General features: G+C 41.4%; 1 protein-coding gene across 1 annotated transcript in view; it reads left to right on the top strand.

The window, feature by feature from the left end:
- The window catches only part of LOC147318100 (uncharacterized), a 38352-nt gene that overhangs the window by 534 nt on the left and 15100 nt on the right, over positions 1-22718 (top strand). Inside the window, exons 2-3 of the mRNA XM_086257974.1 lie at positions 15096-15143; positions 15287-15838. Coding sequence (XP_086114100.1) covers positions 15096-15143; positions 15287-15838 — 600 coding nt within the window. The remainder of the gene's footprint in view (positions 1-15095; positions 15144-15286; positions 15839-22718) is intronic.

Raw genomic sequence — 22718 nt, 5'->3', positions numbered from 1 at the left:
CCACGTTAATGACAACGTGTCCAACCATTGGAGACGTGAGCAGGACAGACAATAGCTTCTTCTTCTTCTTCTTCTTGGTTGGCAACCAGTGTTAAGGCGCATTACCGCCCCCTGGCTCACAGCTCAGTGGACATTTAGATGAGAAAATATATATTTGACACATTTAAGGAAAATACTAATAAAATAAAATAAAAATAAATAAAATAAATGTTCCCTTTAGAATTTTTTTTGCTCTTTTTTGCTCTGTAAAATAGTTGTTTTTCTTTTTCAATCACTCATCCTAGCAGTAGGATTTACATGGAAAGAGAAACAATTTAAGTTTGAGTGAAAATGTACATTTTTTGCACTCTCTGGTCAACTGACTCAGTGACTCAAATGACTCAAGACACCCGATTCACTTTGGTGAGTGACTCATTAAAACTCGAATCGGTAAAAAGAATCGAATTTACCATCACTACAAAGCACTCTCCGCCTGTGAGCAAAAACAACACCCCCCCCCCCCCCTCCCTCCCCGTGCCTCTTGCCTTTGCTATTGGTGGAAACATGTACAATGTGGACCAATCAAAAAATGATATGGCAACATGGCATTTAGCTGTTTAGGACGGGGGAAGTTTTAGGAGTGACGGCGTGTTTGAGATGTGAGAGATTTGAGACGTTTAGCACAAATCTTGTGTAGTTAGTGTGTAGTCAGTGTGTAGTCAGTGTGTAGTTAGTGTGTAGTCAGTGTGTAGTCAGTGTGTAGTTAGTGTGTAGTCAGTGTGTAGTCAGTGTGTAGTTAGTGTGTAGTCAGTGTGTAGTTAGTGTGTAGTTAGTGTGTAGTTAGTGTGTAGTCAGTGTGTAGTCAGTGTGTAGTTAGTGTGTAGTCAGTGTGTAGTCAGTGTGTAGTTAGTGTGTAGTCAGTGTGTAGTCAGTGTGTAGTTAGTGTGTAGTTAGTGTGTAGTCAGTGTGTAGTCAGTGTGTAGTGAGTGTGTAGTTAGTGTGTAGTCAGTGTGTAGTTAGTGTGTAGTTAGTGTGTAGTGAGAGTGTAGTTAGTGTGTAGTCAGTGTGTAGTCAGTGTGTAGTTAGTGTGTAGTGAGTGTGTAGTCAGTGTGTAGTTAGTGTGTAGTCAGTGTGTAGTCAGTGTGTAGTTAGTGTGTAGTCAGTGTGTAGTCAGTGTGTAGTTAGTGTGTAGTTAGTGTGTAGTCAGTGTGTAGTTAGTGTGTAGTCAGTGTGTAATCAGTGTGTAGTCAGTGTGTAGTTAGTGTGTAGTTAGTGTGTAGTCAGTGTGTAGTCAGTGTGTAGTTAGTGTGTAGTCAGTGTGTAGTCAGTGTGTAGTTAGTGTGTAGTCAGTGTGTAGTTAGTGTGTAGTCAGTGTGTAGTCAGTGTGTAGTTAGTGTGTAGTCAGTGTGTAGTCAGTGTGTAGTCAGTGTGTAGTTAGTGTGTAGTCAGTGTGTAGTCAGTGTGTAGTTAGTGTGTAGTCAGTGTGTAGTCAGTGTGTAGTGAGTGTGTAGTTAGTGTGTAGTCAGTGTGTAGTTAGTGTGTAGTTAGTGTGTAGTGAGTGTGTAGTGAGTGTGTAGTTAGTGTGTAGTCAGTGTGTAGTGAGTGTGCAGTCAGTGTGTAGTCGGTGTGTAGTCAGTGTGTAGTTAGTGTGTAGTCAGTGTGTAGTTAGTGTGTAGTTAGTGTGTAGTGAGAGTGTAGTCAGTGTGTAGTCAGTGTGTAGTCAGTGTGTAGTTAGTGTGTAGTCAGTGTGTAGTTAGTGTGTAGTTAGTGTGTAGTGAGAGTGTAGTCAGTGTGTAGTCAGTGTGTAGTTAGTGTGTAGTTAGTGTGTAGTGAGAGTGTAGTCAGTGTGTAGTCAGTGTGTAGTTAGTGTGTAGTGAGAGTGTAGTCAGTGTGTAGTCAGTGTGTAGTTAGTGTGTAGTCAGTGTGTAGTCAGTGTGTAGTTAGTGTGTAGTTAGTGTGTAGTGAGTGTGTAGTTAGTGTGTAGTTAGTGTGTAGTGAGAGTGTAGTGAGTGTGTAGTTAGTGTGTAGTTAGTGTGTAGTGAGAGTGTAGTGAGTGTGTAGTTAGTGTGTAGTTAGTGTGTAGTGAGAGTGTAGTGAGTGTGTAGTTAGTGTGTAGTTAGTGTGTAGTCAGTGTGTAGTGAGAGTGTAGTGAGTGTGTAGTTAGTGTGTAGTTAGTGTGTAGTGAGAGTGTAGTGAGTGTGTAGTTAGTGTGTAGTTAGTGTGTAGTTAGTGTGTAGTGAGAGTGTAGTGAGTGTGTAGTTAGTGTGTAGTTAGTGTGTAGTGAGAGTGTAGTGAGTGTGTAGTTAGTGTGTAGTTAGTGTGTAGTGAGAGTGTAGTGAGTGTGTAGTTAGTGTGTAGTTAGTGTGTAGTGAGAGTGTAGTGAGTGTGTAGTTAGTGTGTAGTTAGTGTGTAGTGAGAGTGTAGTGAGTGTGTAGTTAGTGTGTAGTTAGTGTGTAGTGAGAGTGTAGTGAGTGTGTAGTTAGTGTGTAGTTAGTGTGTAGTGAGAGTGTAGTCAGTGTGTAGTCAGTGTGTAGTTAGTGTGTAGTGAGTGTGTAGTTAGTGTGTAGTCAGTGTGTAGTTAGTGTGTAGTGAGAGTGTAGTCAGTGTGTAGTCAGTGTGTAGTTAGTGTGTAGTCAGTGTGTAGTCAGTGTGTAGTTAGTGTGTAGTCAGTGTGTAGTCAGTGTGTAGTCAGTGTGTAGTGAGTGTGTAGTTAGTGTGTAGTTAGTGTGTAGTTAGTGTGTAGTGAGAGTGTAGTCAGTGTGTAGTCAGTGTGTAGTCAGTGTGTAGTTAGTGTGTAGTCAGTGTGTAGTTAGTGTGTAGTTAGTGTGTAGTGAGAGTGTAGTCAGTGTGTAGTCAGTGTGTAGTCAGTGTGTAGTTAGTGTGTAGTGAGAGTGTAGTCAGTGTGTAGTCAGTGTGTAGTTAGTGTGTAGTGAGAGTGTAGTCAGTGTGTAGTCAGTGTGTAGTTAGTGTGTAGTCAGTGTGTAGTCAGTGTGTAGTTAGTGTGTAGTTAGTGTGTAGTGAGAGTGTAGTCAGTGTGTAGTTAGTGTGTAGTTAGTGTGTAGTGAGAGTGTAGTCAGTGTGTAGTCAGTGTGTAGTTAGTGTGTAGTTAGTGTGTGAGTGTGTAGTGAGTGTGTAGTCAGTGTGTAGTTAGTGTGTAGTCAGTGTGTAGTGAGTGTGTAGTCAGTGTGTAGTTAGTGTGTAGTCAGTGTGTAGTGAGTGTGTAGTTAGTGTGTAGTTAGTGTGTAGTCAGTGTGTAGTTAGTGTGTAGTCAGTGTGTAGTGAGTGTGTAGTTAGTGTGTAGTCAGTGTGTAGTCAGTGTGTAGTTAGTGTGTAGTCAGTGTGTAGTGAGTGTGTAGTTAGTGTGTAGTTAGTGTGTAGTGAGTGTGTAGTCAGTGTGTAGTTAGTGTGTAGTCAGTGTGTAGTTAGTGTGTAGTCAGTGTGTAGTGAGTGTGTAGTCAGTGTGTAGTCAGTGTGTAGTTAGTGTGTAGTCAGTGTGTAGTCAGTGTGTAGTTAGTGTGTAGTTAGTGTGTAGTGAGAGTGTAGTCAGTGTGTAGTTAGTGTGTAGTTAGTGTGTAGTGAGAGTGTAGTCAGTGTGTAGTCAGTGTGTAGTTAGTGTGTAGTTAGTGTGTAGTGAGTGTGTAGTGAGTGTGTAGTCAGTGTGTAGTTAGTGTGTAGTCAGTGTGTAGTGAGTGTGTAGTCAGTGTGTAGTTAGTGTGTAGTCAGTGTGTAGTGAGTGTGTAGTTAGTGTGTAGTTAGTGTGTAGTTAGTGTGTAGTCAGTGTGTAGTTAGTGTGTAGTCAGTGTGTAGTGAGTGTGTAGTTAGTGTGTAGTGAGAGTGTAGTCAGTGTGTAGTTAGTGTGTAGTTAGTGTGTAGTGAGAGTGTAGTCAGTGTGTAGTTAGTGTGTAGTCAGTGTGTAGTTAGTGTGTAGTCAGTGTGTAGTGAGTGTGTAGTCAGTGTGTAGTCAGTGTGTAGTTAGTGTGTAGTCAGTGTGTAGTTAGTGTGTAGTTAGTGTGTAGTTAGTGTGTAGTTAGTGTGTAGTGAGTGTGTAGTCAGTGTGTAGTTAGTGTGTAGTCAGTGTGTAGTTAGTGTGTAGTCAGTGTGTAGTGAGTGTGTAGTCAGTGTGTAGTCAGTGTGTAGTTAGTGTGTAGTCAGTGTGTAGTCAGTGTGTAGTTAGTGTGTAGTTAGTGTGTAGTGAGAGTGTAGTCAGTGTGTAGTTAGTGTGTAGTGAGAGTGTAGTCAGTGTGTAGTCAGTGTGTAGTTAGTGTGTAGTTAGTGTGTAGTGAGTGTGTAGTGAGTGTGTAGTCAGTGTGTAGTTAGTGTGTAGTTAGTGTGTAGTGAGAGTGTAGTCAGTGTGTAGTTAGTGTGTAGTTAGTGTGTAGTGAGAGTGTAGTCAGTGTGTAGTTAGTGTGTAGTCAGTGTGTAGTTAGTGTGTAGTCAGTGTGTAGTGAGTGTGTAGTTAGTGTGTAGTCAGTGTGTAGTCAGTGTGTAGTTAGTGTGTAGTTAGTGTGTAGTGAGTGTGTAGTGAGTGTGTAGTCAGTGTGTAGTTAGTGTGTAGTTAGTGTGTAGTGAGAGTGTAGTCAGTGTGTAGTTAGTGTGTAGTTAGTGTGTAGTGAGTGTGTAGTCAGTGTGTAGTTAGTGTGTAGTCAGTGTGTAGTTAGTGTGTAGTCAGTGTGTAGTGAGTGTGTAGTCAGTGTGTAGTCAGTGTGTAGTTAGTGTGTAGTCAGTGTGTAGTCAGTGTGTAGTTAGTGTGTAGTTAGTGTGTAGTGAGAGTGTAGTCAGTGTGTAGTTAGTGTGTAGTTAGTGTGTAGTGAGAGTGTAGTCAGTGTGTAGTCAGTGTGTAGTTAGTGTGTAGTTAGTGTGTAGTGAGTGTGTAGTCAGTGTGTAGTCAGTGTGTAGTTAGTGTGTAGTCAGTGTGTAGTTAGTGTGTAGTTAGTGTGTAGTGAGAGTGTAGTCAGTGTGTAGTTAGTGTGTAGTTAGTGTGTAGTGAGAGTGTAGTCAGTGTGTAGTCAGTGTGTAGTTAGTGTGTAGTTAGTGTGTAGTGAGTGTGTAGTCAGTGTGTAGTTAGTGTGTAGTCAGTGTGTAGTTAGTGTGTAGTCAGTGTGTAGTGAGTGTGTAGTCAGTGTGTAGTCAGTGTGTAGTTAGTGTGTAGTCAGTGTGTAGTCAGTGTGTAGTTAGTGTGTAGTTAGTGTGTAGTGAGAGTGTAGTCAGTGTGTAGTTAGTGTGTAGTTAGTGTGTAGTGAGAGTGTAGTCAGTGTGTAGTCAGTGTGTAGTTAGTGTGTAGTTAGTGTGTAGTGAGTGTGTAGTGAGTGTGTAGTCAGTGTGTAGTTAGTGTGTAGTTAGTGTGTAGTGAGAGTGTAGTCAGTGTGTAGTTAGTGTGTAGTTAGTGTGTAGTGAGAGTGTAGTCAGTGTGTAGTTAGTGTGTAGTCAGTGTGTAGTTAGTGTGTAGTCAGTGTGTAGTGAGTGTGTAGTCAGTGTGTAGTCAGTGTGTAGTTAGTGTGTAGTCAGTGTGTAGTCAGTGTGTAGTTAGTGTGTAGTTAGTGTGTAGTGAGTGTGTAGTGAGTGTGTAGTCAGTGTGTAGTTAGTGTGTAGTTAGTGTGTAGTGAGAGTGTAGTCAGTGTGTAGTTAGTGTGTAGTTAGTGTGTAGTGAGTGTGTAGTCAGTGTGTAGTTAGTGTGTAGTCAGTGTGTAGTGAGTGTGTAGTCAGTGTGTAGTCAGTGTGTAGTTAGTGTGTAGTCAGTGTGTAGTCAGTGTGTAGTTAGTGTGTAGTTAGTGTGTAGTGAGAGTGTAGTCAGTGTGTAGTTAGTGTGTAGTTAGTGTGTAGTGAGAGTGTAGTCAGTGTGTAGTCAGTGTGTAGTTAGTGTGTAGTTAGTGTGTAGTGAGTGTGTAGTCAGTGTGTAGTCAGTGTGTAGTTAGTGTGTAGTTAGTGTGTAGTGAGAGTGTAGTCAGTGTGTAGTTAGTGTGTAGTTAGTGTGTAGTGAGAGTGTAGTCAGTGTGTAGTCAGTGTGTAGTTAGTGTGTAGTTAGTGTGTAGTGAGTGTGTAGTGAGAGTGTAGTCAGTGTGTAGTTAGTGTGTAGTCAGTGTGTAGTTAGTGTGTAGTCAGTGTGTAGTGAGTGTGTAGTCAGTGTGTAGTCAGTGTGTAGTTAGTGTGTAGTCAGTGTGTAGTCAGTGTGTAGTTAGTGTGTAGTTAGTGTGTAGTGAGTGTGTAGTGAGTGTGTAGTCAGTGTGTAGTTAGTGTGTAGTTAGTGTGTAGTGAGAGTGTAGTCAGTGTGTAGTTAGTGTGTAGTTAGTGTGTAGTGAGTGTGTAGTCAGTGTGTAGTTAGTGTGTAGTCAGTGTGTAGTTAGTGTGTAGTCAGTGTGTAGTGAGTGTGTAGTCAGTGTGTAGTCAGTGTGTAGTTAGTGTGTAGTCAGTGTGTAGTCAGTGTGTAGTTAGTGTGTAGTTAGTGTGTAGTGAGAGTGTAGTCAGTGTGTAGTTAGTGTGTAGTTAGTGTGTAGTGAGAGTGTAGTCAGTGTGTAGTCAGTGTGTAGTTAGTGTGTAGTGAGTGTGTAGTCAGTGTGTAGTCAGTGTGTAGTTAGTGTGTAGTTAGTGTGTAGTGAGAGTGTAGTCAGTGTGTAGTTAGTGTGTAGTTAGTGTGTAGTGAGAGTGTAGTCAGTGTGTAGTCAGTGTGTAGTTAGTGTGTAGTTAGTGTGTAGTGAGTGTGTAGTGAGTGTGTAGTCAGTGTGTAGTTAGTGTGTAGTCAGTGTGTAGTGAGTGTGTAGTCAGTGTGTAGTTAGTGTGTAGTCAGTGTGTAGTGAGTGTGTAGTTAGTGTGTAGTTAGTGTGTAGTTAGTGTGTAGTCAGTGTGTAGTTAGTGTGTAGTCAGTGTGTAGTGAGTGTGTAGTTAGTGTGTAGTCAGTGTGTAGTCAGTGTGTAGTTAGTGTGTAGTCAGTGTGTAGTGAGTGTGTAGTTAGTGTGTAGTTAGTGTGTAGTCAGTGTGTAGTTAGTGTGTAGTCAGTGTGTAGTTAGTGTGTAGTCAGTGTGTAGTCAGTGTGTAGTTAGTGTGTAGTCAGTGTGTAGTTAGTGTGTAGTTAGTGTGTAGTGAGAGTGTAGTCAGTGTGTAGTCAGTGTGTAGTTAGTGTGTAGTGAGAGTGTAGTCAGTGTGTAGTCAGTGTGTAGTTAGTGTGTAGTCAGTGTGTAGTCAGTGTGTAGTTAGTGTGTAGTTAGTGTGTAGTGAGAGTGTAGTCAGTGTGTAGTTAGTGTGTAGTTAGTGTGTAGTGAGAGTGTAGTCAGTGTGTAGTTAGTGTGTAGTCAGTGTGTAGTCAGTGTGTAGTTAGTGTGTAGTTAGTGTGTAGTGAGAGTGTAGTCAGTGTGTAGTTAGTGTGTAGTTAGTGTGTAGTGAGAGTGTAGTCAGTGTGTAGTCAGTGTGTAGTTAGTGTGTAGTTAGTGTGTAGTTAGTGTGTAGTGAGAGTGTAGTCAGTGTGTAGTCAGTGTGTAGTCAGTGTGTAGTTAGTGTGTAGTCAGTGTGTAGTGAGTGTGTAGTCAGTGTGTAGTTAGTGTGTAGTCAGTGTGTAGTGAGTGTGTAGTTAGTGTGTAGTTAGTGTGTAGTGAGAGTGTAGTCAGTGTGTAGTCAGTGTGTAGTCAGTGTGTAGTCAGTGTGTAGTTAGTGTGTAGTGAGAGTGTAGTCAGTGTGTAGTCAGTGTGTAGTTAGTGTGTAGTCAGCGTGTAGTCAGTGTGTAGTTAGTGTGTAGTTAGTGTGTAGTTAGTGTGTAGTGAGAGTGTAGTCAGTGTGTAGTTAGTGTGTAGTTAGTGTGTAGTGAGAGTGTAGTCAGTGTGTAGTCAGTGTGTAGTTAGTGTGTAGTGAGTGTGTAGTCAGTGTGTAGTTAGTGTGTAGTTAGTGTGTAGTGAGAGTGTAGTCAGTGTGTAGTCAGTGTGTAGTTAGTGTGTAGTCAGCGTGTAGTCAGTGTGTAGTTAGTGTGTAGTTAGTGTGTAGTTAGTGTGTAGTGAGAGTGTAGTCAGTGTGTAGTCAGTGTGTAGTCAGTGTGTAGTTAGTGTGTAGTGAGTGTGTAGTCAGTGTGTAGTTAGTGTGTAGTTAGTGTGTAGTGAGAGTGTAGTCAGTGTGTAGTCAGTGTGTAGTTAGTGTGTAGTCAGTGTGTAGTTAGTGTGTAGTTAGTGTGTAGTTAGTGTGTAGTCAGTGTGTAGTTAGTGTGTAGTTAGTGTGTAGTTAGTGTGTAGTCAGTGTGTAGTTAGTGTGTAGTTAGTGTGTAGTCAGTGTGTAGTCAGTGTGTAGTTAGTGTGTAGTCAGTAGTGTAGTCAGTGTGTAGTTAGTGTGTAGTCAGTAGTGTAGTGAATAGTTGTGTTGTGTGTCAGAACAATGAGGCGCCTGCTGAGTGTTACAGGTGTTACAGCAGTGACACATCTGCTGCTGTCAGGCCTGCAGGTATCAGGCTGTTGTTCTCCTTCATCTCATAGTGGACAGAAATTATTTTGTGGAGCGGCACAAATAATTTGTGTGGCATCAGATTTGATGCAGAACAGCTGATTGTTCTGTAAATAGTGTTAAGGTTCAAAAATTGAGGAAGGAGAGTACAAACCACCATTGGTCCAGAAGCTCTTGGTCAAACAATTGATTTTAATGAACACACGTGTGGGAAGAACACTCTGTACGCAGACAGCAAGTGGTCTTCGACTTAATCAGAGCATACACAGATTTTTATAGCATCAGGGTTTGATTTACTGACGCCCCTTCATGCGTCACAGACAGGATATAGACATACGTCAAATCAACACCACAATAACTTTTAACACAGTTTTTAAAAGAGCATTGTCTTCCATCTTCATAGCAGGTGCATCCTGTCACTGCCGGATGCTCGCTTGTCATCTTGACACCTCAGCAGCAGTTCTGCGACAAACTGCTTTTTGCAACATCAGCAAAACATAATTAAACTTTCCCCTCTAAATGATTCTCTCTAACTGAGTGTATGTGTGTCTGTGTCTGTGTGCTAACCACAATCGCACCCTGTTTCACCTCGCGACTAGCTCCTGACCTCTAACCAGACAGAGAGACAGAAACCACTCTCGTATAAGCTTTGGTTTTCTCGGTCCCTCTCTTGTGGTCGTCCATCAGGCCTCGGACCTCCCTGTGGTCGCCGAGATCTTCTGCAAAGGAAGCAAAACACCTTTTCCTGCACCTCCCTAACTTATCCTATTTGGGACTCTTTAATCAACAGCATGATCCTAATTATGCTCTTAGCTTATTGACTTGTATTTATATATTCTTCAACGCTACTCATCATTCTAAAACTCTTTAAGCCCTGCTTTCACGTCCGGTTGCTCGCTCTATTTTCCTATCTGATCATCAACATCCTGTACACAAACTGTCCACCTTTTTAACAAAAAATCATTAGAACCAGCCTATTCTACTAAAAGCTCCAAAAGAAAAACAACCACTTTAATCAATTAAGTTTAAGCATATAAGCAATTACTCCTGTATACATTTCATCATAGCTAAATGCTGCCTAAAAACAACTCCTGTGTGTTAACACTAACTTCATTTTAACCTCACAATAGCTTGAAATGTTTATTTAAAAAACGTCTTGGCTGCATTTTTAGGTAAAGACTGAGGCAAAACTCAGTTACTTTTTTGAAGAAGTAACTATATAATTAATTGCCCAACATTGGTCATTATATACAGTATTTTGCAGACAGAGAGTTACAGACTCTCTCCCAGACCACAGACTCAGACTCATAATCAGGGGCGTTTTTAGAATCAAGGCACCCCCAAAGATTTCTTCCTGTTTTGACAATATTTGCTGTTTGTATGACACACTATTTAAAATATAAAAAGCATACAGCACTTGGTTGAGACGTAATATTTTAACAACAAAAGTATAGATATCCCCCACCACAAAATGGTTTGTTCCAGCTCTCCCCTGCTCTGGCTCCATCGCCCTGTCTGCCAGAGCGATGGTGGCTGAGACGCAGCGGAGCTGAGGTGTGAGTGTCTGACTTAAAACAGGACATGTTAGCTGCATTTAACCTTCAGTTACTCTTTATATAGTTGGTAGGAGTCAGACCATGTTTCTATTTAGCTGAAAAACATCACACCAGGTAACCTGCAGTGTTGAAAACGTGTTTTCCGACAATGTTTGCTACCCTACAATCCGTCCTAGTCTGTAGTAAAACCAGCGACATTTGTATACAGCCTATTTAAAATCTAAAACTTAAAATTGTTTTAGCCTACTGTTGTTACCACTGTCCTGTGTGAAATGGAACGGGAGAAGCTGCTTATTTTGTCATAGGTGCATGTGCCGATGTTGTGCCCTTAAACGGGAAATAGTGAGGAGAGGTGAAATAAGAACATAAGAACGGCACAGACACGCAGCTCTCACTCGTCTGTATTGAGTGAAGGAGGAGGCGCGCGAACCCACCTACTGGAGCCCTGAGGCATTACCAATGGATCAACGCACAATCAACCCAGACAAAACTTTCACTACTTATCTCCCTCTATATTCCCCCTGCATGTTCTATTCACAAACACAGTCAAAACAACAAATAACACAATAATAAAGGAATCACACGAAAAGTAAGGAACAGAGATGTACAACTTCAAAACTAATTTGATGATCCACCACACCGATCTCCAAAAGTTGATTCTGTTCATCTGGACGTAGCGTTTTGTGGGAGAAACGTTTCATCATCATCAGGTGACTTCTTCAGTCTCAGCTGACTGCAGGTTTCCCCAAATCTTATAAACAGTACATTTACATAATGACTGAAACCAGCCCACTGAAGGAACAATGGGCTGGGAGGTCAGTTCCTTAATCATAATTATGCAAATTCTCATGACCATTGATCAACAACCACTGACCAATAGCCATGAGTCCCATTCACAGAGAGTTGGGGAATGGCTGCAATCACAGCATTGTAAGATGGTGACAGATGGACCCTCAGGCCCCTCCTCCATTCAGAGATGGTCTTTCCCTTTTCACGTAAATGGCCTCCTTGACTCCGCCCTCAAACCAGCGTTCCTCCCTGTCCAGGATGTTACATCCTCATCCTTGAAGGAGTGTCCACTGGCCTGTAGGTGTAGATAGACTGCAGAGTCCTGGCCTGACGAGGTGGCTCTGCTGTGTTGTAGCCAGAGGTTGTTTGGTTTCCCCGATGTATAAATCCTGCCAATCCTCCTGCACTTAACAGCGTACACTATGTTACTCTGTTTGTGTCGGGGGACCCGATACTTGGGGTGGAACAATTTTTGGCGCAGCGTGTTTTGGGGTTTAAAAGCCACAGAGACCCGCTGTTTAGAAAAAATGTGTCTCAACTGCTTCGATACTCCTGACACGTACAGGATCACTACAGGTTTTCACTTAGGCAGCGGTTGTCCTTCTCTCCTGGATCGGCTGGAGCTTTCTTTAGGAGCCTTTCCAGCTTTGACAAAAGTCCAGCTGTGATAACCACATTTACTCAGAGCCTTCTTGATGTTCGTCTGCCTCCTTGGCCGCTGTGTCAGTGGGGATGGTGTACGCTCTGTGTTAACACAGAGCGTACCATCGCGCTGTCTCTGTGGCCTTTAAACCCCAAAACATGCTGCGCCAAAAATTGGTCCACCCCAAGGATCGGGTCCTGTTTATAAGATTTGGGGAGACCTGCAGTCAGCTGAGACTGAAGAAGTCACCTGATGATGATGAAACGTTTCTCCCACAAAACGCTACGTCCAGATGAACAGAATCAACTTTTGGAGATTTATTTTCCTGGATGATTGAGAATGCATCAAGACCACCACATTGATATTAAACCCAAGGTACTAACTAGCTAAGTGACTGGATGCCCATTAACCTTATAACTCCTGTTGTGTGTGTGTGTGTGTGTGTGTGTGTGTGTGTGTGTGTGTGTGTGTGTGTGTGTTTATAATGGATATAAGGAAGGTTTTTTTCAAAAAAAAAGGAGCCACATGAGGTACAAGTGTAAGAACAAATGATCCGTCAATCAAGAATAATGTTGGATCAGTGTTTCAATGTTTATATCTTTTATTAGATGTTCGTGTGGTTTGGTTATTTGCCTTTTGGTTGAAAGTACACTGAGAGAGAGGAGTTTTATTCATATTAATGTAATTTTTCATCTAATTGAATACAATCTATTTGTGTATGATTGTCAGTCCAAATAGGGAGAGAGGAAAGAGGGAATGTGAGGAGAAAGTACAAGGTCAGGAAGAACCAGGTAAGGAAACAGACAGGGAGCAGTGACAGGCAGAAACTGTTAACCTGCTTGAGAGAGTTGAACACCAAAAGTGATTTGCCAACCTCAAGGTGAGGCGACGCAGGTTAAAATAAAACAAAAAATCTGCCATAGAGCCACAGTAGTAGCTGGAGTAAAGATCTTTTCATACATAGTATACATTGCACCCTAGGTAAAGTTATATTATACACACACATTAAAAGCGAATCTCTGTCCAAAAAATGCACTCAGTTTACTTTTTACTCACTGTGAGCATCATTCATTATTCTCCCCAGTAATTAAGGTTAGGATGTATATTTCTTTTATTCCAATCCATTCTTGGTTTGCAGCATTTAAATAACCTTGATCAGATTTGATGGTTTTGTTACAGACTTTTCAAAAAAGTGTTTTTTCTTTCACAAATGTGGGGATTAAATTGTGTTAAAATGCACAAAGCAGTGATGTCATGTTTTGTGACGAGGACCCAGGCACAGAGAGACTTGATGAATTTAAGAATCTTATGATTTAATAAAGAAATTTGCAGACTTGCACAGAGATGGTAAAATTATGATGACTGATGACGAAGACAGCAGACGATGAGGACAGGGAGGAACAGAGGTTTAAATGCACCAAGGAGACAGACAGAGACAACTCCGGACAACTGGAGACATTTAAGGATGCAGGGACTGACAGAGACGGGGAAGACGTCTCATCGTTACGAGTAAAGTTTATCTTGCCTGGATGGGCAGCTCTCTGGGTGCTCAGCACCCCCAAAGCTCTGATCCTAGAATCGCCCCTGCTCATAATGCAAGTCAGAGCTTTATAAAAACAGAACAAAACAAAGTTGTACCACTTTGTTTTGTTCTGTTTTTAAAAACACATGTTTTCAAAATTGGAGTTCAAGTTATTTTTCCTTCCAATAGTGTTAACATGCTACACAGGTCATGACACTATGTTTGCACTGAAGCACCGCAGCAATTTCCTAATGTTGTAAACCTGCTCAACATTTGGCAATAAACCCCATTCTGATTCTGATTCTGATTCTGAACAAGATTTCTTTTAAATTTCCATTGTAAGTGGACTAAAGCAGTTAATTAAAAGCAGTCTAACATAAATGCTGTAATTTGATTATTTTAATAAACATGTGACTTGGATGGATTCGATGCTGGCGTGACCACAGTTCACACGTCTGCTGTCGCTCAGTGATCCAGGGACGCTCAGGGAGTTTGTGTGTTCGCTCAGACACATGAAAGATTAGAGGGAACATTGATTATAAATCCTCATCTTTTTGAATTTGTTTTACATTTTTAATCACTAATTTAATTCTTTCTTTATGTAGAATGAATATTTAATGTGGAAATGTTGAGCTTTCATTAAATGGGCAGTTATTACAAGTACACTCAACAAAAATATAAACGCAACACCTTTGTTTTTGCTCCCATTCCCCATGGGATGGACGTAGAGACCTAAAATTCATTCCAGATACACAATATAACCATCCCTCCCAAACAGTGGTCACAAATCAGTCCAAATGTGTGGTAGTGGGCACATCTGCTATATTGAGATAATCCATCCCACCTCACAGGTGTGCCACATCAGGATGCTGATCTGACATCATGAGTAGTGCACAGGTGTACCTCAGACTGCCCACAACAAAAGGCCACCCTGGAATGTGCAGTTTTGTCTCACAGCAAAATGCCACAGATGCCACAAGCAATGAGGGAGCGTGCAATTGGCATGCTGACAGCAGGAATGTCAACCAGATCTGTCGCCCGTGCATTGAACGTTCATTTCTCAACCATAAGCCGTCTCCACAGGCGTTTCAGAGAATATGGCAGCACATCCAACCGGCCTCACAACCGCAGACCTCGTGTAACCACACCAGCCCAGGACCTCCACATCCAGCAGGTTCACCTCCAAGATCGTCTGAGACCAGCCACCCAGACAGCTGCTGGAACAATTGGTTTGCACAACCAAACAATTTCTGCACAAACTGTCAGAAACCGTCTCAGGGACGCTCAACTGCATGCCCGTCGTCCTCATCGGGGTCTTGACCTGACTCCAGCTCGTCGCCGTAACAGACTTGTGTGGGCAAATGCTCACATTCGATGGCGTCTGGCACGTTGGAGAGGTGTGCGCTTCACGGATGAATCATGGTTCACATTGTTCAGGGCAGATGGCAGCTGAGAATGTCCCAGTTCTTGCATGGCCAGCATACTCACCGGACATGTCACCCATTGAGCATGTTCGGGATGTGCTTGACCGGCGTATACGACAGCGTGTACCAGTTCCCACGAATATCCAACAACCTCGCACAGCCATTGAAGTGGAGTGGACCAACATTCCACAGGCCACAATTGACAATCTGATAGACTCCATGCGACGATGTGTTGCACTGCATGAGGCAAATGGTGGTCACACCAGATACTGACCGGTTCTGGGTCCCCAGACCCCCAATAGCGCAAAAAACTGCACATTCCAGGGTGGCCTTTTGTTGTGGGCAGTCTGAGGTACACCTGTGCACTACTCATGATGTCAGATCAGCATCCTGATGTGGCACACCTGTGAGGTGGGATGGATTATCTCAATATGGCAGATGTGCCCACTACCACACATTTGGACTGATTTGTGACCACTGTTTGGGAGGGATGGTTATATTGTGTATCTGGAATGAATTTTAGGTCTCTACGTCCATCCCATGGGGAATGGGAGCAGTAACAAAGGTGTTGTGTTTATATTTTTGTTGAGTGTATCTTTGTGCTCTAATGGGTGTGTGTGTGTGTGTGTGTGTGTGTGTGTGTGTGTGTGTGTGTGTGTGTGTGTGTGTGTGTGTGTGTGTGTGTGTGTCTACCCGGTGAATGTGAGCACATCCAGTACAAACATGTTTTCTGATGATGGCGCTCTGAGGTGATCTTTGTGTTTTCACAGATGATCTGCAGCTGCTGAACAGCAGCGACGATCTGCAGCCTCCAGACAGTGAGTCAGACTGAAGTCTGAGTTTCTATAAGAACAGTCAGTGCAGTCAGCTGAAACAGTCACAGACAAATAGACAATAAATCTTTACCTGAATCTTCTACACTTCGTTGTATTCATTGCTTTCTTTACGGGTTTCTTTGCAGTGTCTGAGATCAGGGTCGTTCTGCTGGGGAACATTCAGTCTGAGAGGACCGCTGTGGTGAACTTCATACTGGAGGTTCCTGTGTTTAGCCCCGAGGAAGAGCCAGACTATCAGCCGGTCAGAGGACTTCTGAGGGACAAAGAAATCATCCTAATCAACACTCCAGATCTGCTGCTTCCAAACATCTCTGAAGATGATCTGAGAGAACATGTAGAAAACTGTGTGAGGCTCACAGCTCCTGGACCTCATGTGTTCCTTCTGGTCCTGCAGCCTGAAACCTTCACAGAGGATCACAAGCAGAGACTCTGCAAAGTCCTGAAACTCTTCGAAAAACGAGTGTTTGATCATTCGCTGCTTCTGCTGTCAGCATCCAAAGAGAGGGGCTCGAGTTTCATGGAAAAGCTCGGGCTCCATCGTCCCTTAAAAGATTTGATCAAAATGTGCAGTTACAGATATTTGTGGAGGAAAAACCTCGAACCTCGAGAGCTCTTCACACGCCTGGTTCAGATTTTTAAGGAGAACAATGGAGAGTGTGTGAGATATAAAGCACATAGCTAGGAAACGTTTACTGAAGCGTCCGATCTCAAAATGCAGAGTATAACTGCACTGTTTAAGTCACAGAGGACTGCATGCCTTTTAAAACCAGACCAAAAGTTTGTTTGGTGAGTGTGAACCAACAGCAAGGGGTAAAAGCAGCTTTTTGTTTTTTAAAGGCACCAAAATAGTAGAAATAAAAGATGTATAAGAATTCTTGGTTATCTGGATGTTTGTGTTTGTTGTTCTTTAGTCTGTTTGTCCGGGTGTTGTTGGTTCGGTCTCTCTTCCCTGAAGCGTGCATTGTCTCTGTTTCTGTTTGAGGCGTCAGCACACACAGTGACTCACTGACAGGACGCTCGCTATTGTGCTTCACCTGGAGCTGAGAGCACAGTCGGGCCAGCTTCAGCTTCCTCAGGAAGAACAGTCGCTGCTGTGCTTCCTCACCAGCTGTGATATGTTCACTGACCATGTGAGATTGTTGGTAATGTGAACACCCAGATATTTGATGTTCTTCATAGTCTCCACCTCTTCACCATTTATGGGAAGTGAGGATTTTTATCATCACTGGTGATCAGTCCCACTGTAGTGGTGTCATCAGGACCAGGGTTCATGAGTTTTTGGTGCCGGTTCTGACGGGTGATGGTCTGTGAATAGTGGATAGTCCCAGGGTCCTAAGTTTGTGTCCCAGTTTATGAGTGATCATAGTGATAAAGATGCAGCTGAAATGAACAAAAAGCTCAGCCCCTCAGGTGAATACAGTCAAAGCTCATGACGTGACAGCAGCAAAGACAAATTGGAGCTGTATTTCTGTTAAAACCAATGAAGATATGTTTATGATTTTATGACTTGATTGTTTTGTTTACCATCATTCAACGTTGGTATTTTGTGAATCATGTCAAAATCAGTTCTTGTGCAGGCAGATACAAATTGACAACCAATAAATAATCATGACGACAAGTTGACACAATGATAAATATCTGATAACATATTAGGACATGTCAGTTACAAACGTCATCTCAAAATTCTCTTCTATCACAACGAAATATAGATGTTATCTAATGGTAATGTTTACATTTTAATCTAATTCTTTTTACGATCACAGCACTCCTCCCCCTGTCCTCCTACTCCCTGATTTTTAATTTTCATTTACTTTTTTTTTTTTACCTTTTTTTGTGTCTGACTGAGACATGGCAGCAAAATAAGGATTATGTCCACTTGAATGAAATCTGCCCGCTGGCTGCTCTGTCATTGGAACTCCGTGTCTTTCGGGTGGAGGACTTGCTGGGACAGCCTCACATGCAGACTGATGAACCCAGACTCCTTTTACTCATTTCAGTCACAGATGACTAAGGTCGGTTCTCTGAACACCTTTTACTGTATTTTAATCTATCGACCTCCTGGACCTGCTGGGGTCTTTTTAACTGAATTTAACAACCTTCTGACATCGATCATTAAACTGTAGAAGGTTGTAATATTGGGAGACTTAAACCTTCATATTGCTGCTGAGCTCAGTGTTATCACTGAGTCTTTTAACTTTAAGCAGCAGTTTCTGGCCCCACACATACAAAGGGCCACACACTGATCTTGTTTTCTCCCTGGATTTAAATATACATGATGTATGTGTGGAAGATGTCCATGTGAGTGACCATAGCTGCATATTTTTTAATTTGTCATTTTACGTGGATCCTTCACCTCCTAAACTGATGATTCAAAGGCGGATTATAACCCAGGATGCTGCTAGAAGGTTCTCTGCCATGTTCGACCGTTGCATGGCTCATAATGACGTGGATTCACTAATTTTGTCTTTTAACAATCAATGTAAATCTATTTTAGATACAGCGGCACCTCTGAAACTAAATGTTGTCCATTGTTCAAAGTTCTGTCCCTGGATAAATAAAGATATTCGAAATTTTAGGAGATATTGTCGCAAATTCGAACGTTTATGGAAGGCTTTCAAGCTTGAGGTTCACAGGGTACATCTCAAGGAATCAATTTCCTCACTTAACAACATGATAAAAAATGCCAGAAGCGAATATTTTGGCAATCAAAGTGTTGTTTGATACAATTAGAATGTTGTCTCTCCTGATATTCCTCATGTACCAATCTACACCAAATCTGATTGTAATGAATTTTTTAACTATTTTGTTAATAAAGTCGCTGCCATCACGTCAGATATTTCTCCATCATCCTCTCAGTATCACACCGACACATTGCTTACCTCTGATATCTGCTCCTCTTTTACTCCTGTTACCTTACAAGACATCAGTGGGTTTGTAGCATAAACCTATTCGCTGGAACGTTAAGGACAATTTGCTACACAGTAAGAAGCAAGACACAAGTCACCAAAGTTCTTCATGTTACTCATGCATGAGGGAGACCTGCCTGGAGCCAAGTGTCGTTCCACCACTTGACCTCCGTCAGACTCTCAGCCAGGTTCCCCATAGCACTCCTTTTATTGTGGTTACATGAATATGCATAGGTTCATTAACATATAACATCTTACATAGGTATACATGTGAACAAAGAATACTGTGTGTGTGTGTGTGTGTGTGTGTGTGTGTGTGTGTGTGTGTGTGTGTGTCAGAGTGTGACGACTTCCCTCAACCTGCTGGTCTGGAAAATCCAACAGTTCATCTATATGTAAAAAAGCACTCAGACTAAAACTGACATAGCTGCGTTAATCCTACCGTAAAACAATAAAACAAGGTACGACCTCTCCCATGCTCCCAGGATGTAGGTGTGCATTCCTGGAATGCTAAAGATCACACCTCCTATCACTACACAATTGATTATACATCTCTAAGCATATATGGTTAAATATTTCCTAATACAAATGACAATAATAAAATCTAAACCCATCACTCTGCTTGGTCATATGAAACTGACTTCAAGCCACCTTCATGTACTTCCTCCATCATTTTTCTTTAGTGTGTTTGACTCTATTGGCCCCTTTATTCTGAAAATAATTAATACTTCTCTTTATACTGGCTCAGTTCCCAGCTATTGTAAACAAGCTATTGTTGAACCAATATTAAAGAAACCAAATTTGGACCCATCTCTTCCAAACCGTTACAGGCCAGTATGGTAAATGGCCTGTATTTGTATAGCGCTTTACTTGGTCCCTATGGACGCCAACGCAATTTACACTGCATTCAGTCATCCACACATTTACACACTAGTGATGGCAGCTACATTGTAGCCACAGCCCTCTGACCACCACCAGATCATCTCTATCATCTCTATGCTGATGACACTCAGTTGTACTGTTCTTTCAAAACTTCTGAGTTTTATAAATTGTCGTGTTTAAATAATTGTCTGTCAGAAATCAAACAATGGTTAAATGACAACTTCCTTCAGTTAAATGCAGATAAATAGTGTGTGAATGTGTGTGTGAATGGGTGGATGACTGGATATGTAAAGCGCTTTGGGGTCCTTAGGGACTAGTAAAGCACTATATAAATACAGGCCATTTACCATTTACCATAAAACAGAAACCTTGATTGTTGCACCTGATCACATGCTCTCAGAAATTAGGCAGCATATCAGTTTTTTAGACCCTTCATTTCAGTCGAGTCTCAGAAACGTAGGTGTTATATTTGACAGTTCAATGTCTCTGGAGAAACAACTTGTCCGGAGCTGTTTTTATCATCTAAGAAACATTTCTAAACTCAGACTGCTGGTGTCAAAGGCAGAACTTGAGATGATTCATGCTTTTTCATGAAGCTCCCCAGTATATCTCTGACCTGTTGAAACCTCATGCCTCTTCCGAGCACTTAGGTCTTCAGGTCAGAGGTTACTGGTGGTCCCACATACTGGGTTTAAAACACGTGGGGATCGGGCTTTTCAGGCAGCAAGGCTGTGGAACTCCCTGCCGTTGTCTTTACGCTGTCTAAACTCCATGGACTCCTTTAAAAAGCAGCTGAAGACATTTTTATACAAACAAACTTTTAATTAATTGTTTTTTTCATTGTTTTATATTATTTTATTTATATGTCTGGTTTTATTGTGAAGCACTTTGTGATTTTTATCTGTGAAATGTGCTATATAAATATATTTTACTTACTTACTTTTTATTTTGTTGTAGTAATGTAAGGTGACCTTGAGGGTCTTTAAATGTGTCTATAAATAAAATGTGTTATAATAATAATAATAATAATAATAACAATATTATACACATGCATAAAGACAGTAATGATTTTAGATGGTAGTCTTCTTCTTTAATATTAATTAATATTAATTAATCAACACTTCACCGAGTTCTTTTGATTCCTCAGAGGCATCCGATGGAAGACAAAACACTGCTCAGTAGACCATTTCACACTTTATCTTCTTATAAAAGTCTTCTAGAAGGGAGATGCGTCCTGCATGACACGCTGCCGCGAATCTCGAAATGACAGTTTTATTACAGGCTGTCCCCACTCTACTCTAAACAACAGTATTACAAAAGCATACAGTAGTCACGTTGCATAGCGTACTCATAGGTTATTGTCTCTTAGCTGCAACACATCTTTTCTCAGCTCCGGCGAGGCTGCGACCTTGCCCGACTTCCTTCTAGTAAATTTCCACTGACAGATGGTTTCCTGTTATCAACTTCTACAGACAAGCGTGGGCGAGGGTCTCCTACATTTCTATCACTAAAGGACGCGTAGTAATGCTTTTAATATCAGGGGCCACGTCCATTCAATACTACACTATATAATTATATGGCGCTTTAATTAATATAAAGCATAGCGTTGAGGCACTTCAAATAATTTCTTAACACTGAATTTGTTTTGACTTTAACAAATATTTCATGGGAAATAAATCAACTAATTATTTGATATTTTCATTATTATTTGTCTGCTCATTACCTCAAACGTGACAGACAGACTGTAAGAAGATGGTTTTGATAAAGATTTCCTTTGTAGAGAGCAGCAGATAGAAGAGGCAGAGATTTGTCTCCAGTTTGCCCAGAATATGTTTTATTATTGAATGTGAACCTAACGTAAGTATTCTCTGTAAACACCACATGGAGACAGACTCACTCTGAGACTCAGTCTGCAGGAGGCTGCAGGTCAGACTGTTAAGTCTCCTCCACTAATCACACTTAAATTTAAATAGATCACAACTTCTGTGACAAAATATAAATGAAATAAAACTCACACAAGTTCCATTTTAAAAAACTACCTCGTTCACACTGTTACATCTTTAAGGGAGGAGGGGGGCGCAGCAGTCTCCACCTTTTGGGGTGGAACATTTTAAACGCTTTCGCTTTTATTCGGTTGGGCGTTTTGCAGCAAAACAAACTCGGGTGATGATGAAATATTTTCAGATCCTGTAATAATCTGCTGCTGAGCTGCTCATTAAACCACACGAAGCTTCGGTGTTGACATTACTGACTGATCAACCAGCGATCACTGATGAATTACTGATCGTCGTTAGGTGAGTCAAATTTATATCGACACACTGATGTCACGGTAATTTGGCTGACGGCGCTGGAAACAGCTTCCTGTTCGTTCAGACACACACGGTCAACTTTAAATAACTCGGGAAAAGTATTTTAACCGTTTGAAGCAGAATACAGGAAAAAGCCCGAAAACAACGGATTTGTACAGTTTAATGTAAAATTTGATCCTCTGATTGTCAGTTTGTTTTAAAATGAGACGTCTCCAGTTTCTTTTTACAACAATAATAAGTGTTTTTTATTTAGGAAGAAAAACGTACATAACAGAAAGTTACATTTACATGGTTTTTGTCTTATTATCAATAATGCCCCCAAAAGTCTTTCCACGTTATACTGTGGATGCGTTATAGTACATACATTCTTATATATTTTATTTCAATTAAATATTTATTCATGCAACTTGATGTTTAGGCCAAAATAAAAATGCCAGTAAAAATTCATTTAAATGAATACATTATTTTGAATGTTTGGTCCAAATGTTTAGTTACATTGATTAAGTTAAATTTTATTTTCTTTTTCTTTTATAATTGTCTCAAGATGCTTTCTCATACAGAGAAAAATCCCTCAAATCATATGACCCCCTATGAGCAGCACTTTGGTGACAGTGGGAAGGAAAAACTCCCTTTTAACAGGAAGAAACCTCCGGCAGAACCAGGCTCAGGGAGGGGCGGGGCCATCTGCTGTGATTGGTTGGGGTGAGAGAAGGAAGACAGGATAAAGACATGCTGTGGAAGAGAGACAGAGGTTAATAACAGATATGATTCAGTGCAGAGAGGTCTGTGAACACATAGTGAGTGAAGAAGAAACACCCAGTGCATCATGGGAATCCCCCGGCAGCCTACGTCTATTGCAGCATAACTAAGGGAGGATTCAGGGTCACCTGGTCCAGCCCTAACTATATGCTTTAGCAAAAAGGAAAGTTTGAAGCCTAATCTTGAAAGTAGAGATAGTGTCTGTCTCCTGAATCCAAACTGGAAGCTGGTTCCACAGAAGAGGGGCCTGAAAACTGAAGGCTCTGCCTCCCATTCTACTTTTAAATACTCTAGGAACAACAAGTAGGCCTGCAGAGCGAGAGCGGAGTGCTCTAATAGGGTGATATGGTACTACAAGGTCATTAAGATAAGATGGGGCCTGATTATTGATAATGCATTAAAACAATAAGATGGCCAATGAAAGAACTTGTTGTAACATCTCCAGAAAGGTAACATATTAAGATATTTCTGGCTGGTATTAAAGATAAATAGCACTATCTAATTCCATGCTTTTTTAACCTTTCAGCCACTACTTCTTATTGCCTTAAGTTTGAAACTCTTCTTGCCTTTTGTGCAAACAAATCATGTCTGTTTATTAAGCCTCCATCTTAATAGTTGAAGTGTGGTTTCTTTTAGGTAACTTGAACATGTTAAACAATTACTACTGCAGTCACAATAACATAACTACCACGTTTGTCCTA

The sequence above is a fragment of the Aulonocara sp. 'chitande type north' Nkhata Bay genome, linkage group LG12, assembly GCF_057382095.1.
Source record: "Aulonocara sp. 'chitande type north' Nkhata Bay isolate Kocher_YH1m ecotype deep benthic linkage group LG12, A_spYH_male_GT1.1, whole genome shotgun sequence".
Taxonomy (NCBI): Eukaryota; Metazoa; Chordata; class Actinopteri; order Cichliformes; family Cichlidae; genus Aulonocara; species Aulonocara sp. 'chitande type north' Nkhata Bay.
This window is presented reverse-complemented; position numbering and strand designations above follow the sequence as displayed.